Source organism: Ascaphus truei, chromosome 4 (assembly GCF_040206685.1).
Source record: "Ascaphus truei isolate aAscTru1 chromosome 4, aAscTru1.hap1, whole genome shotgun sequence".
Classification (NCBI taxonomy): domain Eukaryota; kingdom Metazoa; phylum Chordata; class Amphibia; order Anura; family Ascaphidae; genus Ascaphus; species Ascaphus truei.
This window is the reverse complement of record NC_134486.1, coordinates 27,506,498-27,527,256: the sequence shown is the minus strand read 5'-3', so window position 1 is coordinate 27,527,256 and position 20,759 is coordinate 27,506,498. Positions and strand designations below refer to the sequence as shown.

At 38.7% G+C, this 20,759-nt stretch overlaps 1 protein-coding gene across 4 annotated transcripts in view; it reads left to right on the top strand.

Annotated features, from left to right (window-relative positions):
• The window catches only part of GALNT14 (polypeptide N-acetylgalactosaminyltransferase 14), a 500,522-nt gene that overhangs the window by 178,003 nt on the left and 301,760 nt on the right, over positions 1-20,759 (top strand). For all 4 annotated transcript variants that reach the window (XM_075595460.1, XM_075595459.1, XM_075595457.1 and 1 more), the window contains exon 2: positions 8,552-8,721. In XM_075595460.1, coding sequence (XP_075451575.1) covers positions 8,552-8,721 — 170 coding nt within the window. The remainder of the gene's footprint in view (positions 1-8,551; positions 8,722-20,759) is intronic.

The window sequence follows — 20,759 nt, the reverse complement described above, 5'->3', positions numbered from 1 at the left end:
TTTGCAGCTCAAAACCCTTTAAGTGGATGGTCTGTTGAATCCACTTCAAACGTTGATGGCCTCATGGTGTGGGGGAGCACAGGTTCAATATGTAATAAAAGATGAATAAAACATAGTGCAAATATAGTTTGTAACCATCGAATATATTGGATACTCGATCAAATGCAGACTCACGTGGTATCAATCAAATAAAGGTGTTTCAGAGATCAGTGGCAATGCGCTTGACTCTGGTGTATGGAATACGCAGGAACTTCAGTCAGATACAATAGTATACAGTGTCACTCAGGGATATTCACCAATCAGGGTAAGAGAGAAAAGACATCCATAGCGTAATCCAGTACAAGAAATGATTTTATAGAAACAATTAAAAAATGAACACTTACACAGTGTCATACGAAATAAGACACATAAAATGCTGATGTCATCAGATTGGGTTGCTCCCCGCTACCTCCGTCACAGACCTCTCCGCTTCAGCTCACCGCTGTCTGCATCAGTCGTGTGTGAAGCTGCAGGCAAGTATCCTGATGATAGGAGGGTCGTGGTGCCAGTTCTCCCGTCTATGGAACAGCTCGGCGCAACATCCAAGGGGGAGCGGTGTGCAGCCTTCTGATGACATCACGCGGGCGACTCTAAGCGTTTCACTAGGCGTGTAGCTTCGTCATTAGATCTGGTTACCCTACAGAAGCTTTGCCTACTAATACCCTGAGCTAAAAGCTAATTGGCTGGAAGATTAGCCAATGGTGATTCAGACAAGGGAACATCCCAAGTCTGCCAAATACAAAATACAATATATACTAAGAATAACGGAGTTATCTCGGCGCAGTAAAAACAGAGATACAAGAGGAAAAAAGAGAGGAGAGGAGAGAATATGATTAGTCACAAATTATAATATAAAACATTAATCATAATAACGGTATAATATAAATGTCTGTATTAAGACCCCTTGGTATCATAGATCTAATTCTATGGATCCAAAAGGTCTCTCTTTTAGCAAGATTTTGTGACCTATCACCACCTCTCCAGTGGGGTGTGACATGTTCAATTCCCCTAAAAGTGAGTAGACTAGGGTCTGAATTATGGAACAATTAAAAGTGTTTGGGAACACTATGGGTTTGTAATTTGCGTCTAATATTACCCATATGTTTCATAATTCTCCCTTTCAGGGGTCTTGTAGTTCTTCCAATGTATTGCATTTTACATGGACATTCAATCATGTAAATTACATGATCTGTTTTACAGTTAATAAATTGAGTCATGCCAAACTTTTCCCCTGTGGTGTTGGAGGAGGAGGTAAATTTTTTGTTGGAGCCTGAAGTACAGACTTTGCAATTCCCGCATTTAAAAAACCCCTATTGGTATTTTGAGCCAATGATCTTTCTTATTTTCTAAAATGTAAAAAAATACTAGGCGCAAGTTTACTTTTAAGGTTATTTGCCTTTTTGAAAATGACATGAGCACAGTCTGGAATTTCATTAGCAAGTATGGAATCATTTTTTTGTACATGCCAATGTTTGTTAACAATTTTTGCTTTCTTAGTAGCTTCACTATTATATTGAGTGATAAATGTAGTCTGGTAATCTCTTTCTTTTGAAACTTTCGTGATTCTTTCTGGGTGCAATAATTCATTCCTATCTAAACAGTTAGTTTTTTCTAAGGCCTCTGAAATGGTGTTGGGGTTATATTCTTTTTCTTGAAACTTCTTAATCAAAATTTCTGACTGTTCTTTATCTATGTCCAAATCTGTACAGTTCCTTCTAATTCGTCTTATTTGACCATATGGGATTTTCGAGACCCATTTTGGATGATGGCAGCTCTTTTTATGAATGTAGTTATTTCCATCTACATCTTTAAAAAAATGTTTTTGTCTTAATGAGCCCTTTATCAATATACACTTCAAGGTCTAAAAATTAAATATTGGTTCTACTATATTTAGAAGAGAATTTCAGATTTAGTTCATTATTATTGATATATGTAAAGAAATTTAGAAGTTTGTGTTCATCCCCCTCCCAAATCAGAAACAGAACATCAATGTATCTTTTATAGAGGACCAGATTTGCACTTTTAACACCTTTTACCTTCCGGAATCAATTCACTAGGCAGGACAAGGTAGTGGAATAAAATTGGGTTTATTCTGGTAAAACCAGCAGATATAAAATGAAACACAAAATATAAGAAATACACACTTAACTGGGGATCTGGGGGGAGTCCCTAGCCTCACTAGGTGCAGGGCGCCTGCTTTAGGTAGGCTTACCCTGTCCGCCCTACATCCAGGAACACAACAGTACTCTTTCCGGGAGAAATACCTGACTTGCCCCGCTGGCCGCGTCTGTGGTGATTGTCAGAACTTGGCCGTGACTGTTGAACTTGTCCCCAGCTAGGCTAGGCTTCCCCGGCAACTCCGTGCCAAGTTCTTTGCTATTCAGAGTAAAGCACTTTTGAAAAGCCCACCAGCGCTTCACCGGACCGAGTCCCAATATCGTCTAGTTCTCTGATCAGGCAGTCCCATTACATAGACCTCGGTGTCCTATGTTTAACATGGAAGATGGACTGGCGACCAATCAGAGAACGGATCCTAACTGCAACAGCCAACCACAAGCTGGAGGATTGTCTTGCTGCACGCATCAGAGGAAGGGGGGTTTTGAGGAGCTTAGGAAACCGGGAAGCGGGAAATTCGAACTGGCCAATGGTACCCGTGCCTACGAGCAATGGCTTCCCCTTGCCAGCACCATACCTCCCGCTAGATAGGCTCCACCAAATCTGGGAGAACAAAGAGACTCCCCCGCGTGGAGTCTTTATCTCCAGACCTGGTACTCCGCCCTTCCCCGCTCACCAAACGGCCCGACACCTCTCGACTTCCATCCTCCCCTTTGATCCTCATCTCTATGCAAACATCCTGGCTTATCGAATTACCAGGACTGTCTACATAGAGATTACTACACATTATAAAACACATTTTACTTCTTCTAACCGGGGCTTGGAGATTTAGAGAATACACTTAGCTTTGCGGACGGGGAACACAATATTTCCTAGGGAACAATACACCGGTAATAACATGTACCATGGGTAAAATGGAGGGACAACCAGCGCCTTTGTCCCACAACCTTTAATACATGTTTTACCCAAATATCAGCTATAACAGTCCCGCTCCCGAAGTCCCAGGGTTATAGAAGCACATGGAGGGTTATAACACACACACACACACACTGTCCCCGGCTTATAGGGCTAATAAGCCGCCGGGGAACCACATTGTTTAGGGATAGCTAGCCGGGTTCCACCTTTATTATGAAGGCTAGCTACCCCCACCATCACAATCATGTTTATCAAGCAATTATTGGCTGAGTGAGCTACTTGTTTCGCTTTACAATGAATCCAATTTGTCTGACAAACAGCGAGATACATCCATGTTAAAAGCAGGATGTTTGTCTCTTATAAACAGTTGTAGGTTGATGATGCCGTGCAGAATGTCCTGGGATATATACTCTAATTCTTCATGGTTGAAACGATATAGTGATAATTAGATGTTATAAGTGGTTTTTAATGTGTACATTTCATAACAAAGAAGTTTAAGCTTTTGTCAGAGCAGTAAGCTGTAGAGTACATTTTCTACAGGGAATTACATTTTATGCTGTCGGGCCAATTCAACCCATTAGAAAGAAAAGCTGGTGCTTGTAATTAATATTAGCCATTATGCTGCCGGAAAAAGTTAGTGAAATTGTATAAGATTTAAATGCATGTTAACTCTTTTGCCTCTGGAGGAGTGCTTCTAATATGAAATGATGGCAACTGGTTATATATTATTATAATTTATTTATAACGCGCCAATATATTCCGTAGTGCTGTACAATAGGGTGGGAGGATGAAAAACAAACAAACAACAAATGACAAACATAAACATACATTGTTACAGTAGGTAAGGAGTTCCCTTCCTCAAGGAGCTTACAATCTATAAGGAAGGTTAAGTGGAAACATCCGGTACCGAGGGATGAGAAGGTTGGTGTGTTTCTGATAGCTGCTTGTTGAGTTGGTGTTTGGGAAGTAGTAAGTGGGATTATGCGAAGGTAGGGCTGTGAAAGCAGGGTAATGTGTGAAGATGGAAATGCTTCAATATGCACCTGAAATACTTTGCCCAACCCAATAATCAAGCATCTGTAACAGCAGCGAATGGCAGCAAACGGCGGCACCCTTTGGCTGCCCTTCGGCTGCCACCTTTCGGACGACTCTGGGATTATGTCTCAGAGATCTTTAATAGAAATGAAAAGAACATAGCAGCACACCGTATTTCAAGGCAGGCATGCAGGGCGGAGGAGCTGATGAACTCCAGGTGGTCTTTGAAGTGTCTCTTTTCCTCATACTGTTAATCTATGCTATATGTAAAGCCTCAAGATTTTTATAACCAAAGCCAAAATGTATTTAGAACCAGAACACCAAGTGCAATCTATAGGGAGTTTCTCACCATATCGTCTTAGTTACAGTATTTTAATTGTTCATTTAGTTGACTAATTGCTTTGATGATTGTATGGTTATTGTAAGGACGTCATACTTTATTCCGCTAGTTAACCTTTGCTGCTTAATTTGAGTTTTTTTTTTTTTAATTTTTATTATTTATTAAAAACCAGAGAAATTATGTTCTGGCAAAATCAGATCCAAAACATTGAAAGTTTTTAGAACCCAAACCAATTCCAAACACAGAGAGTTTTGGCAAAACCGTAACCGTAACACAAAATCTTCTCCTGGATCGGACCCCCCCACAATGTTAATCCGTCTAGGACACGATCACCGTCGCCGACCCATGAGTGAGTTCGGCAATACAAACAACAATCCTTGCTACATCTGTAAATCCAATTCTTCACCAGTGCAGTGGCCAGGAAACCCAGAGAAACAGACCTTTAATAGCCAATTTTACAGAATAAAGGACATTTGAATCCCTCAAGACATACTGTAGCCCCCCAAATGTTTTAATTTTATATCTGTTTATTGTCAGTCACCTGCATTGTATGCCATGCAACGTCTGTCTAAAGATATTCTCCTTCATAAACTCATACATAGCATTTGTCAAAAGCAATTTGCAGAATCTTATTACTATGATAAATGTGTGCACACAATGTGAATAAAAAATCAATTATTGGATAAATATCACACTTTTTAAAAGCTTCATTTTCTTGCATTAGGCACAAGAAACCAATAGAAAGATTTATTTTTGGAGGAGATAACAAATTTAATTAGTGTCAAGATAGCAGTGTACCTGTATCATATTCATCAGCATTACACATTGGGCAGAGATAAAAAAAAAAAAAGTGTGTATTTATGCTATAATGCAATGTTACAAGACATACATTGTAAACGCTGTTTGGAAAGTATTACTGGAATATTGAATGACAAATTACTGAGATGTAAAGGCAGTACATTGCAAATAAATGTGTGGCACGCTCTTCCAACCCTGGAGGGATTTTGCAGAGATACATGTTGCCATTGCTTATTTTTTTTGTATCACAAAGCTTTTAACACTATACAGCAGAGCTTCTTGAGCTGTGGTCCCTGAAGGCTTTAGTCGTGTCAAGAAAACACTTTGGACAGCATTATCTCCAGCAGTCCATGTATTTTCTGACACTAACCATACCACTGCTAATAGCACTGATAATATAATACTGTTCTGTAGATTTTTAGTAATAGGCATATTATTTTTAACGAATGATATACATATTTATACATACGTAGCTGACAAAGTATGGTGGCTCTCATAGAATTATTATATATGGAGTGGTTCACAATAAGGAGACGTTGGGGAACCCCTGCTACTGAAAATAGCCATTTCACATCATCCCTGGTGCTTGCTAAGAAAGGAGCACCAGTTCCGTATCAAAATGATTCACACTGTCAAAGAGAATACGTTTCACCTACATCAGAAGTGGCCAATTCCAGTCCTCAAGGGCCACCAGATTTTAAGGCTATACCTGCTTCAGCCCAGAGGACTCAATCAGTGGCTCAGACAATGACCTGTGTTGAAGCACTGATATCCTAAAACATGACCGATTGGTGGCTCCTGAGGACTGGAGTTGGCCACCCCTGACCTATATACTCTTCTCTTCTATCACTCAGAGACATTAAAGAGAGATACATTTCGGGCTCCCCAGCAAAGACAGACCATGAGCTATTCTTAAATACGCCTGTCAAATTTGGGATATCAATACAATTTAACTTAAAGTGTCCCTCTTCCCTGCAGTTCCTGTTGGGCCTAGACCATAAAAAGAATTCTCTCCTTGGAGGACAGTGGCTTTACCAGTTTGACAATTACTGTATATATCAGATGAAAAAGTAAGACCATTTAACTTCTTTCAGGAAAAATAAAACAACTTTGATTCTGAAAGTAAGGTGATAACCTTTTTGGTCCACCACTACCTGGCCCCAGAGGACTTCGATGTAAAGGAGAGATATAACGGTATGACTCAGTGGGAGAGAGTACAGAGAGCTGGATCAGGAAGATTGGTCAGATATTTGTGAGGCTACTTCTCATTCTTCTATTTTCACTACCATTAAGGAACATTCATACAAAGTCATCTGCCATTGGTATATAACCCCCGAGAAGCTTAACAAAATATACACATCATCTTTGCCCTAATGCTGGAGAGGATGCAGTCAAACAGGCTAAATGCTACACATTTGACTGTTATGTCCCAAAGTAACTCAAATGTGGAATAATAATATCATGTGGAATAATAATAATATAATATGTAATAATCTTATAAGTGCAGTCACCTCATCTCAGCATACCCAAGGACTCATGCAAAGAATTGTTTGGCAGACCTACAGCAAATGTAGATAAATGCTTTAGAACTCATTACGACTATATGTGCCCTGCCAGGACAATGGAAGTTGGCCTCTTCTCCACCTCCCTCTCTCATTAAAAAAATATATGGGATATCAAATCAAGGGAGAAAACAACAGCTTATGATTCCCTATTTAAGTATGAAAGGGTTCAGAGGCATCTATTTCCAGTCTTGTACATTTGGTTGCGGCCATTTCGCTGCAACCAAATGACCGCCGGCACTTGGCCGCAACTCACCTCGCCACCAGGACCTGTCGCACCAGCCGCTTTGCTGCCAAGTATATTCCTAACCTTAACCCTTACCCTAAAACCTCCTAATGTTAACCCCTAACACTAACACAACCCCCTACCTTAAAAACCTTAACCCCTTACCCTACAATCCCTTAAATTAACCGCGATAACCCCCTACCACATGGAAAAAAAAATAGCATGGTGCTAACAATTACAGTGTACCACAAAATTTAATAATTATACGAATGTGTAAAGTATCCAATAAACAAAAAAGTGTCCCACAAAAATTGTGTGCGGAAGTCAATACATACAATCCTTATGGAGGAAAAAGACTTGATGTCCAGTCCTATTCGGAATATCCAGAAGAACTCCTGATCTTGCTCTCAAAGTCCTCAGGGTATCCAAGCCTTATTATATCAATGTAGAAAGGAATGGCTCCAGGCGCATGGGTCCGCAAGTCATCGGAAAAAAGAAAAAAAGAAATAGTTTAATACTGTTATGGCAAAAATGTCAATGAGCAAAGGGTGAGAGATGCACTCACCTGGTTCTCCTTAATAAATATGCTTGTATGCAATACTTTACTTCTTCATCTTAACACCTTTGGATAATACTACCAGCGCAGATAAACCTTTGTTTAAAGACTTTATATTTGCAAAATGTATTAAATGGTTAAACTAATTTTAAAACCAACAATAGGAATGTTTTCAGTAAAGCATGACTTTTTCCACATACGTCAAAAAAAGGGGAAGTCCCAACACATAGCTCTAAGGGTGAAACATAGTGTATGGAGTGTCAATGAATTAACATCTGTCTGTATCCACTATGGACAGCCAGGAGTAACCGGGTCTTTGCAAGTTCCTGCTAGGAAGATTTGTAAGTTCTTAACTCTCTTAATGCAATCCCTTACCCTAAACCCTCCTAATGTTAACCCCTAATGCCAATGCTGTCCCCACCCTAAAAACCTTAACACATACCCTAAAATGCCTTAAGTTAACCTCTTATCCTAATGGCTAAAACCCCTTAAGTTAACTCCCTACCCTAGCCAATAAAACCTCTAATGTTACCCCTCTACCATAACCACTAAACTCCCTAAGTTTAACCCCCTAAGCACTAAAAACATAACTTATTGTAGAAGTGGTCGTCGGTGGAGGTTCCAGTGGCGGATCTGCTGCAGCGGAGGTCTTTGTGCGGCCTAATGCTGGCGCGGCGGTCATTTTTTCATTCCGAAATAGAATAAAAATGTCCCATTCCGTTTGTTTCAATATTGTGGCTCTATTCAAATTACACATCTATCTTTCACGCTGTAAAAACATTAAATTCTATGTAAATGTTTTCTGTTTAATGCTGTATGCAAATCTTGTGAACTTGAGATATGCAACTCTGATATAATTCTGTACCTTTCCTCGCACCCCTCTTAGCCCTCCCTGTTTTTTGAGAGTGCGGAGGTCCAAAAGTATTCATGAAGTTCTAACTCTGTGCATCCTTTTCTGTGCGCAGGGCTTGGATGACGATTGGGATGATCTATGGGACCAGTTTGAAGAGAGGAGATACCTTAGTGCACGGAAATGGAAAGCTGGAGAAGATCCCTACAGACTGTATGCTTTTAACCAACGGGAAAGTGAAAGAATTCCCAGTAATCGGGCCATAAAGGACACCAGACATTACAGGTTCTTGCATAATTTTTTTATGTGGTCTCACTGAACTCTTTCAGTTTATTTAAGAAAAAACATATTTCTGTATTCAAAGATATGAAAAAGTCACTGACCAGACACAGCCTACGGTACACAGAGGGAGAATAAATACAACAACTGATAGCAGATAGTATCTCCCCTGCAACAGTGAGGGCTATCTGGTCTAACCAACAAGCTTTTTTGCCTTTATATTCATTAGCAATGTTTGGCAATTAAGTCAAATGGGTCCCATCGATAATAATGAGAGATATTTCATTCTGCGTTTCTGTGCCTTATATTATATTGACTTTGATTAAAAAAATTGTCAAGTCTGAAGTGGTGTAAACTTTTCTAGCTAACCACTGACTATCTATATATCACTAACAACTTTGTACGTATATGAAAATACTAATAAATCACTGGGCTTGTAAGTTAGGGCAAAGCCATATTTCCTTAGCTCAGAGGTAGTAGAGAACTCACCGGATTTGAAGGGATTTGTGAGGAGGAAGCAGCTATTTGGAGGAGTAGGGCGTGATGGAAGTTGGGACAAGAGAGAGCAAGGCAATAGGAGTGAAAACAAAGAGACATTTTTAATTAATAACCTTTCAGATCTGCTAGATCGTGTATATGTGACGTTGGGTACAGCTAGTATAGATATATTGTATAGATGAAGTTATATATATCCTTATAATACATAAGTTGCCACAATCTTTGTGACCTCTTTTAGACAAGAAAACCCTAATCATTGATCATATCCATGATATTAAATATCTGAGGTGAGGAGAAAGACAGCATTGTTGGTGAATACTTGATTATATCGTATTAGGTAATGATTAGTAAATATTAGGCATACTAAATACTGTAGATCATTGAATTTTTACTGCACATCCATACATGGGGTTAATAGATCATAGCAATAAGCATGAACCTAGGAGACCACGTGGTCGGTGATGCCATCTTTCAGACCCATTCAGTGATTAGGTGAAACTGGTAAATATTTGAGGCATCCATATAAAAATGGGGTTAAGGTAAAATCTTAATTAATTCCACATGGGTTCAATGTTGTTAATTCATATATCCATTCGGACTCTCCACTTAGGAGTCTGTTGTCCATATCACCACCACTTATCGAGTTTTGGAGATGGTCAATACCAGCAAAGTGAAAGCAATTCAGGTGACCATTGTGATACAGATTCATGTGTCTTTTTTGTAATTTGTAAAACAAAAAAACGTACTTGATCCGGGGAGTCCCCCAGAGCGGGTCTGTGCCCCCCTCAGTTCCCACGCTGTTTGTAATGTTATGTGCAGCGTCAGACACATAAAAACTACAAATGGAAAGGCAACGTAATCAAAAGAAAGTCACAACGTCATCTCCTGATCAGTGCTCCGGACAAGTGGTCTTTTCCCTGTAGATAATACTGCTTATACCTTAGGAACAGGGGGGGGACCAGAGGGTTCGGAACCATGGATCCTCTCTGAAGGGTCCCAGGTTCAGGGGAGCCATTCAGGGGAGTTTCTCATATGTTACCACTCGGATGCATGCAACTCCATTTGCTTTCCAAAACCTACCTTCAGATGTAGCCCGGCTAACATTCCCCATCACCGGATAGGCCAGATTAAAATTATTGCGGCAAATTACCTTTTCACAGGGACGTCTTCCCATTGAGTAAAATGCAGCCACCTAGGGCAGCCTGCCCGTGGCTACACATTCCCTGGAGCCGTGGGAAATTACTTTGGAATTCAGATTTAGGATGGAATGGGTGTTTTACTGCAGCACTAGCTGCTTCAAGTTACACATAATTTGCATTAGTTAAAGGTTTATTTATACTCTCGGATTTAAATAGTATTTTGACATCACATTAAAACAGAAATCCTTCCCCTGTTTTTAATTTGCTTTCTTTTTAATTAATCATGAACCCTTCAGTCTCTCGGGCATGGTCACACTACTCATGCATCAGGGAAACATTCTGTTACAGAGATAAATAGGTTTTTCTCATTATGGCTCATCTAGCCAAACATGATAACGGTCAACTTAGTCAGTAAATTAATCAATCGTGCATATTTCATTACGTGCACCTGCCTCTTTGAACACATATGCTTTCCATGTAATATGACAAGTAATGTTGCCACTACTAGAGTAGGGAATGGCTCAGTGAGTAAAGACACTGACAGGTACTGAGAGTTTGAAGCAGGGGAACCTGGTTCAATTCCTGGTGTTGGCTCTTTGTGAACTTGGACAAGTTACTTTACCTCTCTGTGCCTCAGGCACCAAAAACATAGATTGTAAGCTCCACAGGGCAGCGACCTGTGCCTGCAAAATGTCTCTGTAAAGCACTGGGTACAACTAGCATGCTATTATTATTATTTTTATATGACTCACTGGCAAGGCTTACTTTCTGCTAGCCATATTAATCTCCTGGACAAATCAGCAAACATGTGTAATTATCTCTCTAATGGGAGTGTCTTGATTGTTGTGATCATGCACCATTAAATGTTTCATTAAGAGACGGATTGGTGAAAAAGTTGATATGAAACTTTGATAGAAACCATCAACCTCATTTGGCAATATCTATTACTCCCTTTCTTTTTGGATAACGCATTTTCTGGAGGTATTTATCACTTTCTGGTGTATGCAAATGACAAGTTAATCGCACTTTGCAAATGCAATATATAATTCTTATTGAATCAAGCAAAGTGATATATTTTGGCTAATACAAAGCATATTAACAGAATTAATTGAATGTGGACCTCAGACTGATATTATCTGGTAGAATGATGCTTATTTTATCATTCAATGTGATGCATATGTCTCTGATGGAAAGACAAGCTAAAGCACTGGTCTAAAATATGATGGAAATGGCTGGTAAAAAAGTTGATATGAAACTCATAGTATTTGAGAGAACCGTTGTTAAAAGTTTGGCAATTTCTTTGCATAAGCTAGGGGAGAAATATGCATTTTTTTGACCATGCAAAACTACAAATAGCTCTTGCTGAAATGTTTTAATAAAATACAGATTTCATTAAAAAATCCCTGTTATGAAATATTTTTGGTAAGAAAAGGTTTTTGCATTTATACGTTTGATCAGATTTGGGGACTTTTTTCTAGATCAGTCGAAGCAGCGCCAGAGGGTGAAACAACGCATGCTACAATTGTAGATTGGGATTTTTAGCAAATTTCGAACAAATCAAAATAAGCATGTGTCACATATATACTACTCGTGTATACGTGTGTGTAATGTGTATGTGAAATGGGTTAGTAACATCCAGCGGACTCACTTACCGTCCCACAGGGCACTAAACATGAGCATTAGCGCCCCAAAAAACCTCACACTACGTCACAATTACGGTGCCAACACTACGATTCATTTAAGGCCTTGAAACCTCGCTCCCCCTCCCCCTATACTGGAAAAATTTCATTAACATACAAAATTCAATTAAACAAAACTACAGTTAATCTCTTCAAAAAGGTAATAGGTTCAATTAGAGCCCAAAGTCGATACTTGTTAAATGTTAGATTTAACATAATAAAAAGTGTACAGTGCTTGTTACAGAAAAGATAGATTAGAAAAATAAAAGCAGACTGTTTTGTTAAATAAAAGGGAGAAAAACAAAAGATCTATACCTTACCATTGAATCATTTTAGATCCTTTCAAGAGGCTGTAAAAATTCAAGAGATATAGATATAACCCTCTTTATAGATGAATTCTCACATAGTGTTGCTCAAATCTCAATTCTTAAAGACACAACTTTGCCTCTGTGACAAAGGACCGGCCAAACTTTTGTGGGTGTATCTTATCTCCCACTCATCCATCTTTTGGAAAATGTATGGCTGGTGTTTAGTAGGAGAGAGAATGCTTTTAATTAAATACCTCATAACTCTCTCCCTGTAATCACTAGGTTAATGCCAACCCCATCATTGCGTTCGGGGGATTTTGATGCACGCATGGATAACTCTTTGGATATTTATCTGTTACATTATCTGTTAGTTGCAATACAGATATCTTTTCATATTTTATACTATTATACACGAGTACTTCTGCCCGTCGCAGATCTATTCGTTATATCATTATGAATTGCAACAGATAGGTAATATAATATATATTGGAGATCTTCAACAATAAGTAATAGGGTGACCCTCGCATCACCTGTGGAGACCTGCTGATCATGGGTTTTACAATGCCCTTTAAAGATTGCAGTAGAACAAGGTAAGGATCGAATATACAGCCGCTCCGTAAAAAGAATATAGGCACTCACCAGCAAAAAGGGTTAAAAATCAAATTGAATAAACTACATAAAAAACAAAGAAACAAACAGTACTAACTACTCTCCCACGTGTTTCACGCCCACTGTGGCGCTTTCTCAAGATAAATAATGATAAATATAAATGTAGGAGTCTGTGTGCAAAATACTCACAAACATATAGTGAGTGATATTCACATAAAGGTATCTTTGAATCACAGCCCACCAAGGATGGTAATCACAAGGAGCTTCTGGAGACCTTAATCATAAAAGAAACGGACATAGTGCAGACTGGATTGACAATTTATAAAAGTAAGTGGTAAGGGATACACTCACATGGTAATGAAAATATAAAAGCATATAGATCCTGCGAACTGGATCTCGGCAAGTGAAGCGTGTGTTCTCTGCCTCCCCTGTGTCTCGGCGTGCGTGTCACTGGTGCCTCTCACTGAACCCGGAAACCGGAAGTGACGTCATCCGCTCGCTGGGGCTCCAAACGCTTAGGGATCTCACTGGTCAGCGTCACTCTACGCGTTTCTCCGCATTCGGTTTCTTCAGGAGTGATTTGCTGACTGATTCTAAGTGTCTTATATACACAGTACTACATACTCAAAGACATTACCCGATTAATTAATCATTAGTAACCAATGGGTATGTAGTACTGTGCAATTACGTATGTCTGTTTATATATTTAAAATGCTCTTTATGCATAGAATATGTCTAAAGTGAGTTGTACAGACACTAGGATTTAATAGCATTGATATTAGCTGTTGGGCTAAAAGCACTGAAGGGGTTAAATTTTTAATGCCGCTTTCGCGGGCTTTTAGGTATTTAAGAGGCTGTCACCACTTCTCCCCACTCCAAGACGAAGCCCTCTGCGTAAGGGTGAAACGCGTTGAGGGGGAGATGCTGGTGTAGCCCTGGTGTGTGTCAATAAAGTTTTTTTGGAACAAGACATCCGGGAGCCTCTTTCAGACATGCGCAGTTGCGCCGCACTTCCAACCTTTCCCTTTGGGATTTTTTAATTAAAAATGTATATAAAATAAAAAAAACTGCTAGAAAAAAAATAAGATTGATAATATGCTTCACAGGACATGACATTGAGTATATTTTAAAAATAGGTAATTTGGGGGGTGACTACACCTTTAAGATAAATGGTAAAGAATGGTAAAAGTTTTTCTCTTTTATCATAGAATTAAAGTAAGCGAGCTACTTTAGATAGCGTCACTACTTTACAGATGTATTGAGTAATTACATGCTGCTTGAATGCACCTGCTCCAGGCATGAAAGGTAAAGGAAACTCATTGTGGACATCATGGGACAGATAAGGACCCAGCGATTGCTTTCATGATGATGACAGCCATCTGGTAGAGTGTCTGCTAATTGCTGGGGATGGCAACAATTTTCTGATGGACTAATTTGATACTGATAACAATTGGAGAACATAACTTTCAATTCTAGAGGTACAACCATTATTGCTAAGAAACATTAAAGCAGCAATCCCCGCTTCTCGTTTTAAATTTGTTTACAGTATTTTAACAGGGGTGTCTACCGGAGCTGGACCACTCTATTTTTCATAATATCATGTGTACGTTCTGGTCTTCTCCTTCCATTTTGAGGAAATAAACTGGTCGGCAAAATGCAGGACTAAAGAAAGCCGCAACGGATAACATAGTGGCTTTCCATTGCATTACTGCGGGCGCCATCTTTAAAAAAAAACAAAAAAATGAAAGTGAACTGACAGAAAATTGTGAGTATTTCGGGATCTAGGTGATTCCTGGAGTGAAAATGGTACAGTCCAGTTCCTAAGTAATCCCCAGTTCCAATGCTTTAAAAAATGTATTAAAATTGTTGGGCAGATTGCAGCTTTTAACCATTCAACTGATATGCATTTCACAAAGCTTTGTTTTTAAGTTACTTTCTAATATATTTATTTAGAATATTTTTAGTGTGATAATTAACATACGTTTTAATAACAAAGATCAAATCATATATAGCATAAATTAAAGACAATTTAATTAAAAAAAAAACACTTTATTGAAGCATTATTTTGTTCATTGAGAGTAGAGATGTTTACTTGGCACAATGTGTTGGGTTTAGCTTTTGGATCTAACATTTTTTTAGGGGTTTGGTTCTGTACAATACAAACAGTTTTATATACAGTATATCACTCTTTATTAAAGCGTGGGTTACCACGTGAAACGCGTAGGAGTGTTCTCTTACTGTTTTTAAATGTGCCTTCAATAAATTTTTGTACCTAGACTTTTTGCAGTACTGGTCATATGTATTTCCAAGGCAGCTGCACCGGCTCTCACGACCCTTTGTATACAGTATACAAAAGCGTATATTATGGGTCACACTCCCAAACCAGGTATGATGCAAGGTGCAGCGGTTAGTACATTAAGATTATTGGAATAAGAACAAAGACACTTGACTGATTATTAGTGGACCAATCAAAAAGCACCTTTGATTTTCACATCAGTCGAGTGTGCTGGTACCTTTATTAGTTTTCCTAACTAACCTCATACAGTATATGTGTGTATAGAGGGATTAATAGAGGTGGGGTCAAACTTACTCTTGCGTTTAAACATGTGAAATGAACTTTGAGACCGTAGCTCTGTTTTCTTATTGGGAAAATAGTCTTCTAATTTCAATTGACAATGTAATTTTGTGAGTGATTTTTCTCAGTCAAATGGATCCTGTGTAACATGGGGACAAAAGATAAACCTTTGTTTCGAATCTTCATTTCACTAGGACTGAGTGTAGTTAGAAAGTTTATATATCAAGTTTTTGGTTTCTTCGTTTTTTGGGTCTATCGGGAGTTTATTTATGCTTATGTTTGTGCCTCTTGCCCCTTCTCCTTCTTCACTTCTTAGTTCCCTTGTTGACTGTCCTTAAACCCTGGTAGTCTGTTGCCCACAGTCTAAAAAAAGCAGCCCAGTCTGAGAGTTGATTATCAGAGCAATCAGTGTCACTAGCAGCTGTGGTGTTGTAGCTATCAGTATTTGGAACGCGTTTGGGTAGACGTTTAATGTTCCCTGACTTCCAGTTGGGCGCTGGTCCCTTATGTTGGTACCTTGTAGCTAGGTATTTATTAATGCTCCTAGTAATCAGTTTTAACCACTTTATCAAGAAAAAAAGGGGTAGTGTAGTGCGCTCTAAATCAGCAATGTTAAACTACCACAGCCAGGTGCTCAAAGTATAATATACATATGTAAAATACATACATATGGAAAATAAAAATATACATATGTAACTAGGACCTTGAAAAATGCAGCAGGTATATAAATATGGTTCAAAACATCCAATAGTGCAAATGTAAAGAAAAAGATAACAGCGCAAAAGACATGTTCCAAAATAGAAAAAATATTTAATACAGGCAATCCTCGTTTTACAACGCTTCGCTTTACAACGAATGGCTTATCCAACGCTGTGCAATGCACACCTATATTCATTTTTACAACGCCAAAATGGCTTATCCAACGCTCTTATGATACTTTGCAACGTTGTGTATGTGTGTATATATACACATTCACATAAACAATGTTGCAAAGCGTCGTAAGGGCGAATATATATAATATTATATTATACTATATAATATATTATTTATTATGTTATATTATATATATAATACAGTATATACACTATATAATATATGTGTGTGCTGCATATAATATTGCCTGCATAAAATATTTGGTGTATTTTAGTGTTAAAAATACCTTCAGGAACGGAACCTTTCATTTAAACAGTGTTCCCATGGGAAAACGTGTTTCGCTTTACAGCGTTTCGCTTTACAACGCCATTTTGAGTAACGCATTGTGTCGGATAACCGAGGACTGCCTGTATAGGTTAAAAGAAACACACATGAGTGTTATGAAAAAGCACTAGATAAGTTAAGCAAACATAAAATTGAAACGATACAAAGTTACCAGAGACTCCTTGTGTGTTGTGAATGCAGCTGTTAGCAAAGGCAACAAAAGTAGCAGTCCTGAGGTTAAGGCAATGCTGATAGGGGAAACACCACTCTCAGCTCGTCACTACGGGCAGTAAAGTTACCAGAAGCTCATTGGGCATTGTAAATGTAGATGTTAGCAAGGGCAAAAAAAGTAGCAGTACTGTGGTTCAGGTAATGCTGATAGGGAAAGCACCCGCTCTCAGCTCGTCAGTGCAGGCAGTTCACGTCTCAGTAGTTTGCAGTGTAGACCAGCTGATCTATTTCACGTCTGGCTCCACTCACCACTGGATAGGGAATGCACCCGCTCCCGGCTAGCTGCCCTCAGCTTGTACCAGTCAGGGAAGGCACCCGCTCCCAGTATGATGTTTCCAGTGGTCCCCTGGTTTCACAATGAAAAATTCACAAACTCACAATAAAGCTGCAGACATAGAACACTGCACTGCTCCGCCCAATCTTTGAATGAATAAGTGCAAAAAAGCACCAAAAAGGGGAATTAACTATAAAAATTACTAAATAGCAAGATACAGTATACAGTATATGTAGAATAAAAATGGAATAAAAAGCACACAATCTATTTCCTATACAACACGTTTCATATCATAAAAGATACTTCAACACGGGTGATTGATACTGGAAATGTGTGCTATTTGAACCCAAATGCAACTAGAAAATAGTCGTAGAGTTACAAGACAATTAAGCCACCACATTGCCCATTGGTGGATCTATTAAGCAATTAAACAAACAGTTGTAATTACTTCAGAGTGAACATGCAAGATCACATCCTACAAAAATCACTTATAAAGAACTAATCACAGAAATTATACATTTGGCTGAAAATTCTAACTATACTGTACATAACTTGAAAGATTCCATAGCAAATAGGTATTGTAACCTTGAGAGTCTGGAATGACAACATTAGAGTCAAATGGATTACTTAGAACTAGAGATCCAATAGTGATGTTACTATTGGGACTTATCAAAAAAAAATAATTAAAATTATTATGATGGTCCAAAATATTAATGGCAGATATAGACAAATATATAGAAATAAAAGATACATCTTCTTATAGATAGGCTGTTATAGATACACATGAAAGAAATTATAGGAGTGATATAATATCAAGCTCTTCATTTAACACCATATGGACCATGGTGTTCAATTGGAATATCCAGTAACTCTCTGTCCCCTTCTGCCTCCGAGTCGGAACCGCTTGGCGGGGGGCCCTCGTGGCTTTTGGTGCGCGGCTGATCTCCCTTTCCGAAATAATCCGTCAGCACCGTGGAGGAGCGCTTTGAGCGAGTCCCTTTCGACATCCTGGGGGTATCCGGGGGTTGTGTGGTCAGTTTTGGTGTGAATCGGGTAGGTTTTAGCGCATTTATTGTTTATTTATTGTCGGCTGGGAACGGAGCTGTGAACTTAAGCGTCCATTCAGTCCGTTGTCGCGCATGCGCATCTCCACAAAGCTTTGTTTTTAAGTTACTTTCTAATATATTTATTTAGAATATTTTTAGTGTGATAATTAACATACGTTTTAATAACAAAGATCAAATCATATATAGCATATATTAAAGACAATTTAATTAAAAAAAAACACTTTATTGAAGCATTATTTTGTTCATTGAGAGTAGAGATGTTTACTTGGCACAATGTGTTGGGTTTAGCTTTTGGATCTAACATTTTTTTAGGGGTTTGGTTCTGTACAATACAAACAGTTTTATATACAGTATATCACTCTTTACTAAAGCGTGGGTTATGACGCGAAATGCGTAGGAGTGTTCTCTTACTGTTTTTAAATGTGCCTTCAATAAAGTTTTGTACCTAGACTTTTTGCAGTACTGGTCATATGTATTTCCAAGGCAGCTGCACCGGCTCTCACGACCCTTTGTATACAGTATACAAAAGCGTATATTATGGGTCACACTCCCAAACCAGGTATGATGCAAGGTGCAGCGGTTAGTACATTAAGATTATTGGAATATGAACCAAGACACTTGACTGATTATTAGTGGATAAATCAAAAAGCACCTTTGATTTTCACATCAGTCGAGTGTGCTGGTACCTTTATTAGTTTTCCTAACTAACCTCATAAAGTATATGTGTGTATAGAGGGATTAATAGAGGTGGGGTCAAACTTACTCTTGCGTTTAAACATGTGAAATGGACTTTGAGACCGTAGCTCTGTTTTCTTATTGGGAAAATAGTCTTCTAATTTCAATTGACAATGTAATTTTGTGAGTGATTTTTCTCAGTCAAATGGATCCTGTGTAACGTGGGGACAAAAGATAAGCCTTTGTTTCGAATCTTCATTTCACTAGGACTGAGCGTAGTTAGAAAGTTTATATATCAAGGTTTTGGTTTCTTCATTTTTTGGGTCTATCGGGAGTTTATTTATGCTTTTGTTTGTGCCTCTTGCCCCTTCTTCACTTCTTAGTTCCCTTGTCGACTGTCCTTAAGCCCTGGTAGTCTGTTGCCCACCGTCTAAAAAAAGCAGCCCAGTCTGAGAGTTGATTATCAGAGCAATCAGTGTCACTAGCAGCTGTGGTGTTGTAGCTATCAGTATTTGGAACGCGTTTGGGTAGACGTTGAATGTTCCCTGACTTCCAGTTGGGCGCTGGTCCCTTATGTTGGTACCTTGTAGCTAGGTATTTATTAATGCTCCTAGTAATCAGTTTAACCACTTTATGAAGAAAAAAAGGGGTAGTGTAGAGCGCTCTAAATCAGCAATGTTAAACTACCACAGCCAGGTGCTCAAAGTATAATATACATATGCAAAATACATACATATGGAAAATAAAAATATACATATGTAACTAGGACCATGGAAAATGCAGCAGGTATATAAATATGGTTCAAAACATCCAATAGGGCAAATGTAAAGAAAAAGATAACAGCGCAAAAGACATGTTCCAAAATAGAAAAAATATTTAATACAGGCAATCCTCGTTTTACAACGCTTCGCTTTACAACGAATGGCTTATCCAACGCTGTGCAATGCACACCTATATTCATTTTTACAACGCCAAAATGGCTTATCCAACGCTCTTACGACGCTTTGCAACGTTGTGTATGTGTGTATATATATACACATTCACATAAACAACGTTGCAAAGCGTCGTAAGGGCGTATATATATAATATTATATTATACTATATAATATATTATTTATTATGTTATATAATATATATAATACAGTATATACACTATATAATATATGTGTGTGCTGCATATCCTATTGCCTGCATAAAATATTTGGTGTATTTTAGTGTTAAAAATGCCTTCAGGAACGGAACCTTTCATTTAAACAGTGTTCCCATGGGAAAACGTGTTTCGCTTTACAACGTGTCGCTATACAACGCCATTTTGAGTAACGCATTGTGTCGGATAACCGAGGACTGCCTGTATAGGTTAAAAGAAACACACATGAGTGCTATGAAAAAGCACTAGATAAGTTAAGCAAACATAAAATTGAAACGATACAAAGTTACCAGAGACTCCTTGTATGTTGTGAATGCAGCTGTTAGCAAAGGCAACAAAAGTAGCAGTCCTGTGGTTAAGGCAATGCTGATAGGGGAAACACCACTCTCAGCTCGTCACTACGGGCAGTAAAGTTACCAGAAGCTCATTGTGCATTGTAAATGTAGATGTTAGCAAGGGCAACAAAAGTAGCAGTACTGTGGTTCAGGTAATGCTGATAGGGAAAGCACCCGCTCTCAGCTCGTCAGTGCAGGCAGTTCACGTCTCAGTAGTTTGCAGTGTAGACCAGCTGATCTATTTCACGTCTGGCTCCACTCACCACTGGATAGGGAATGCACCCGCTCCCGGCTAGCTGCCCTCAGCTTG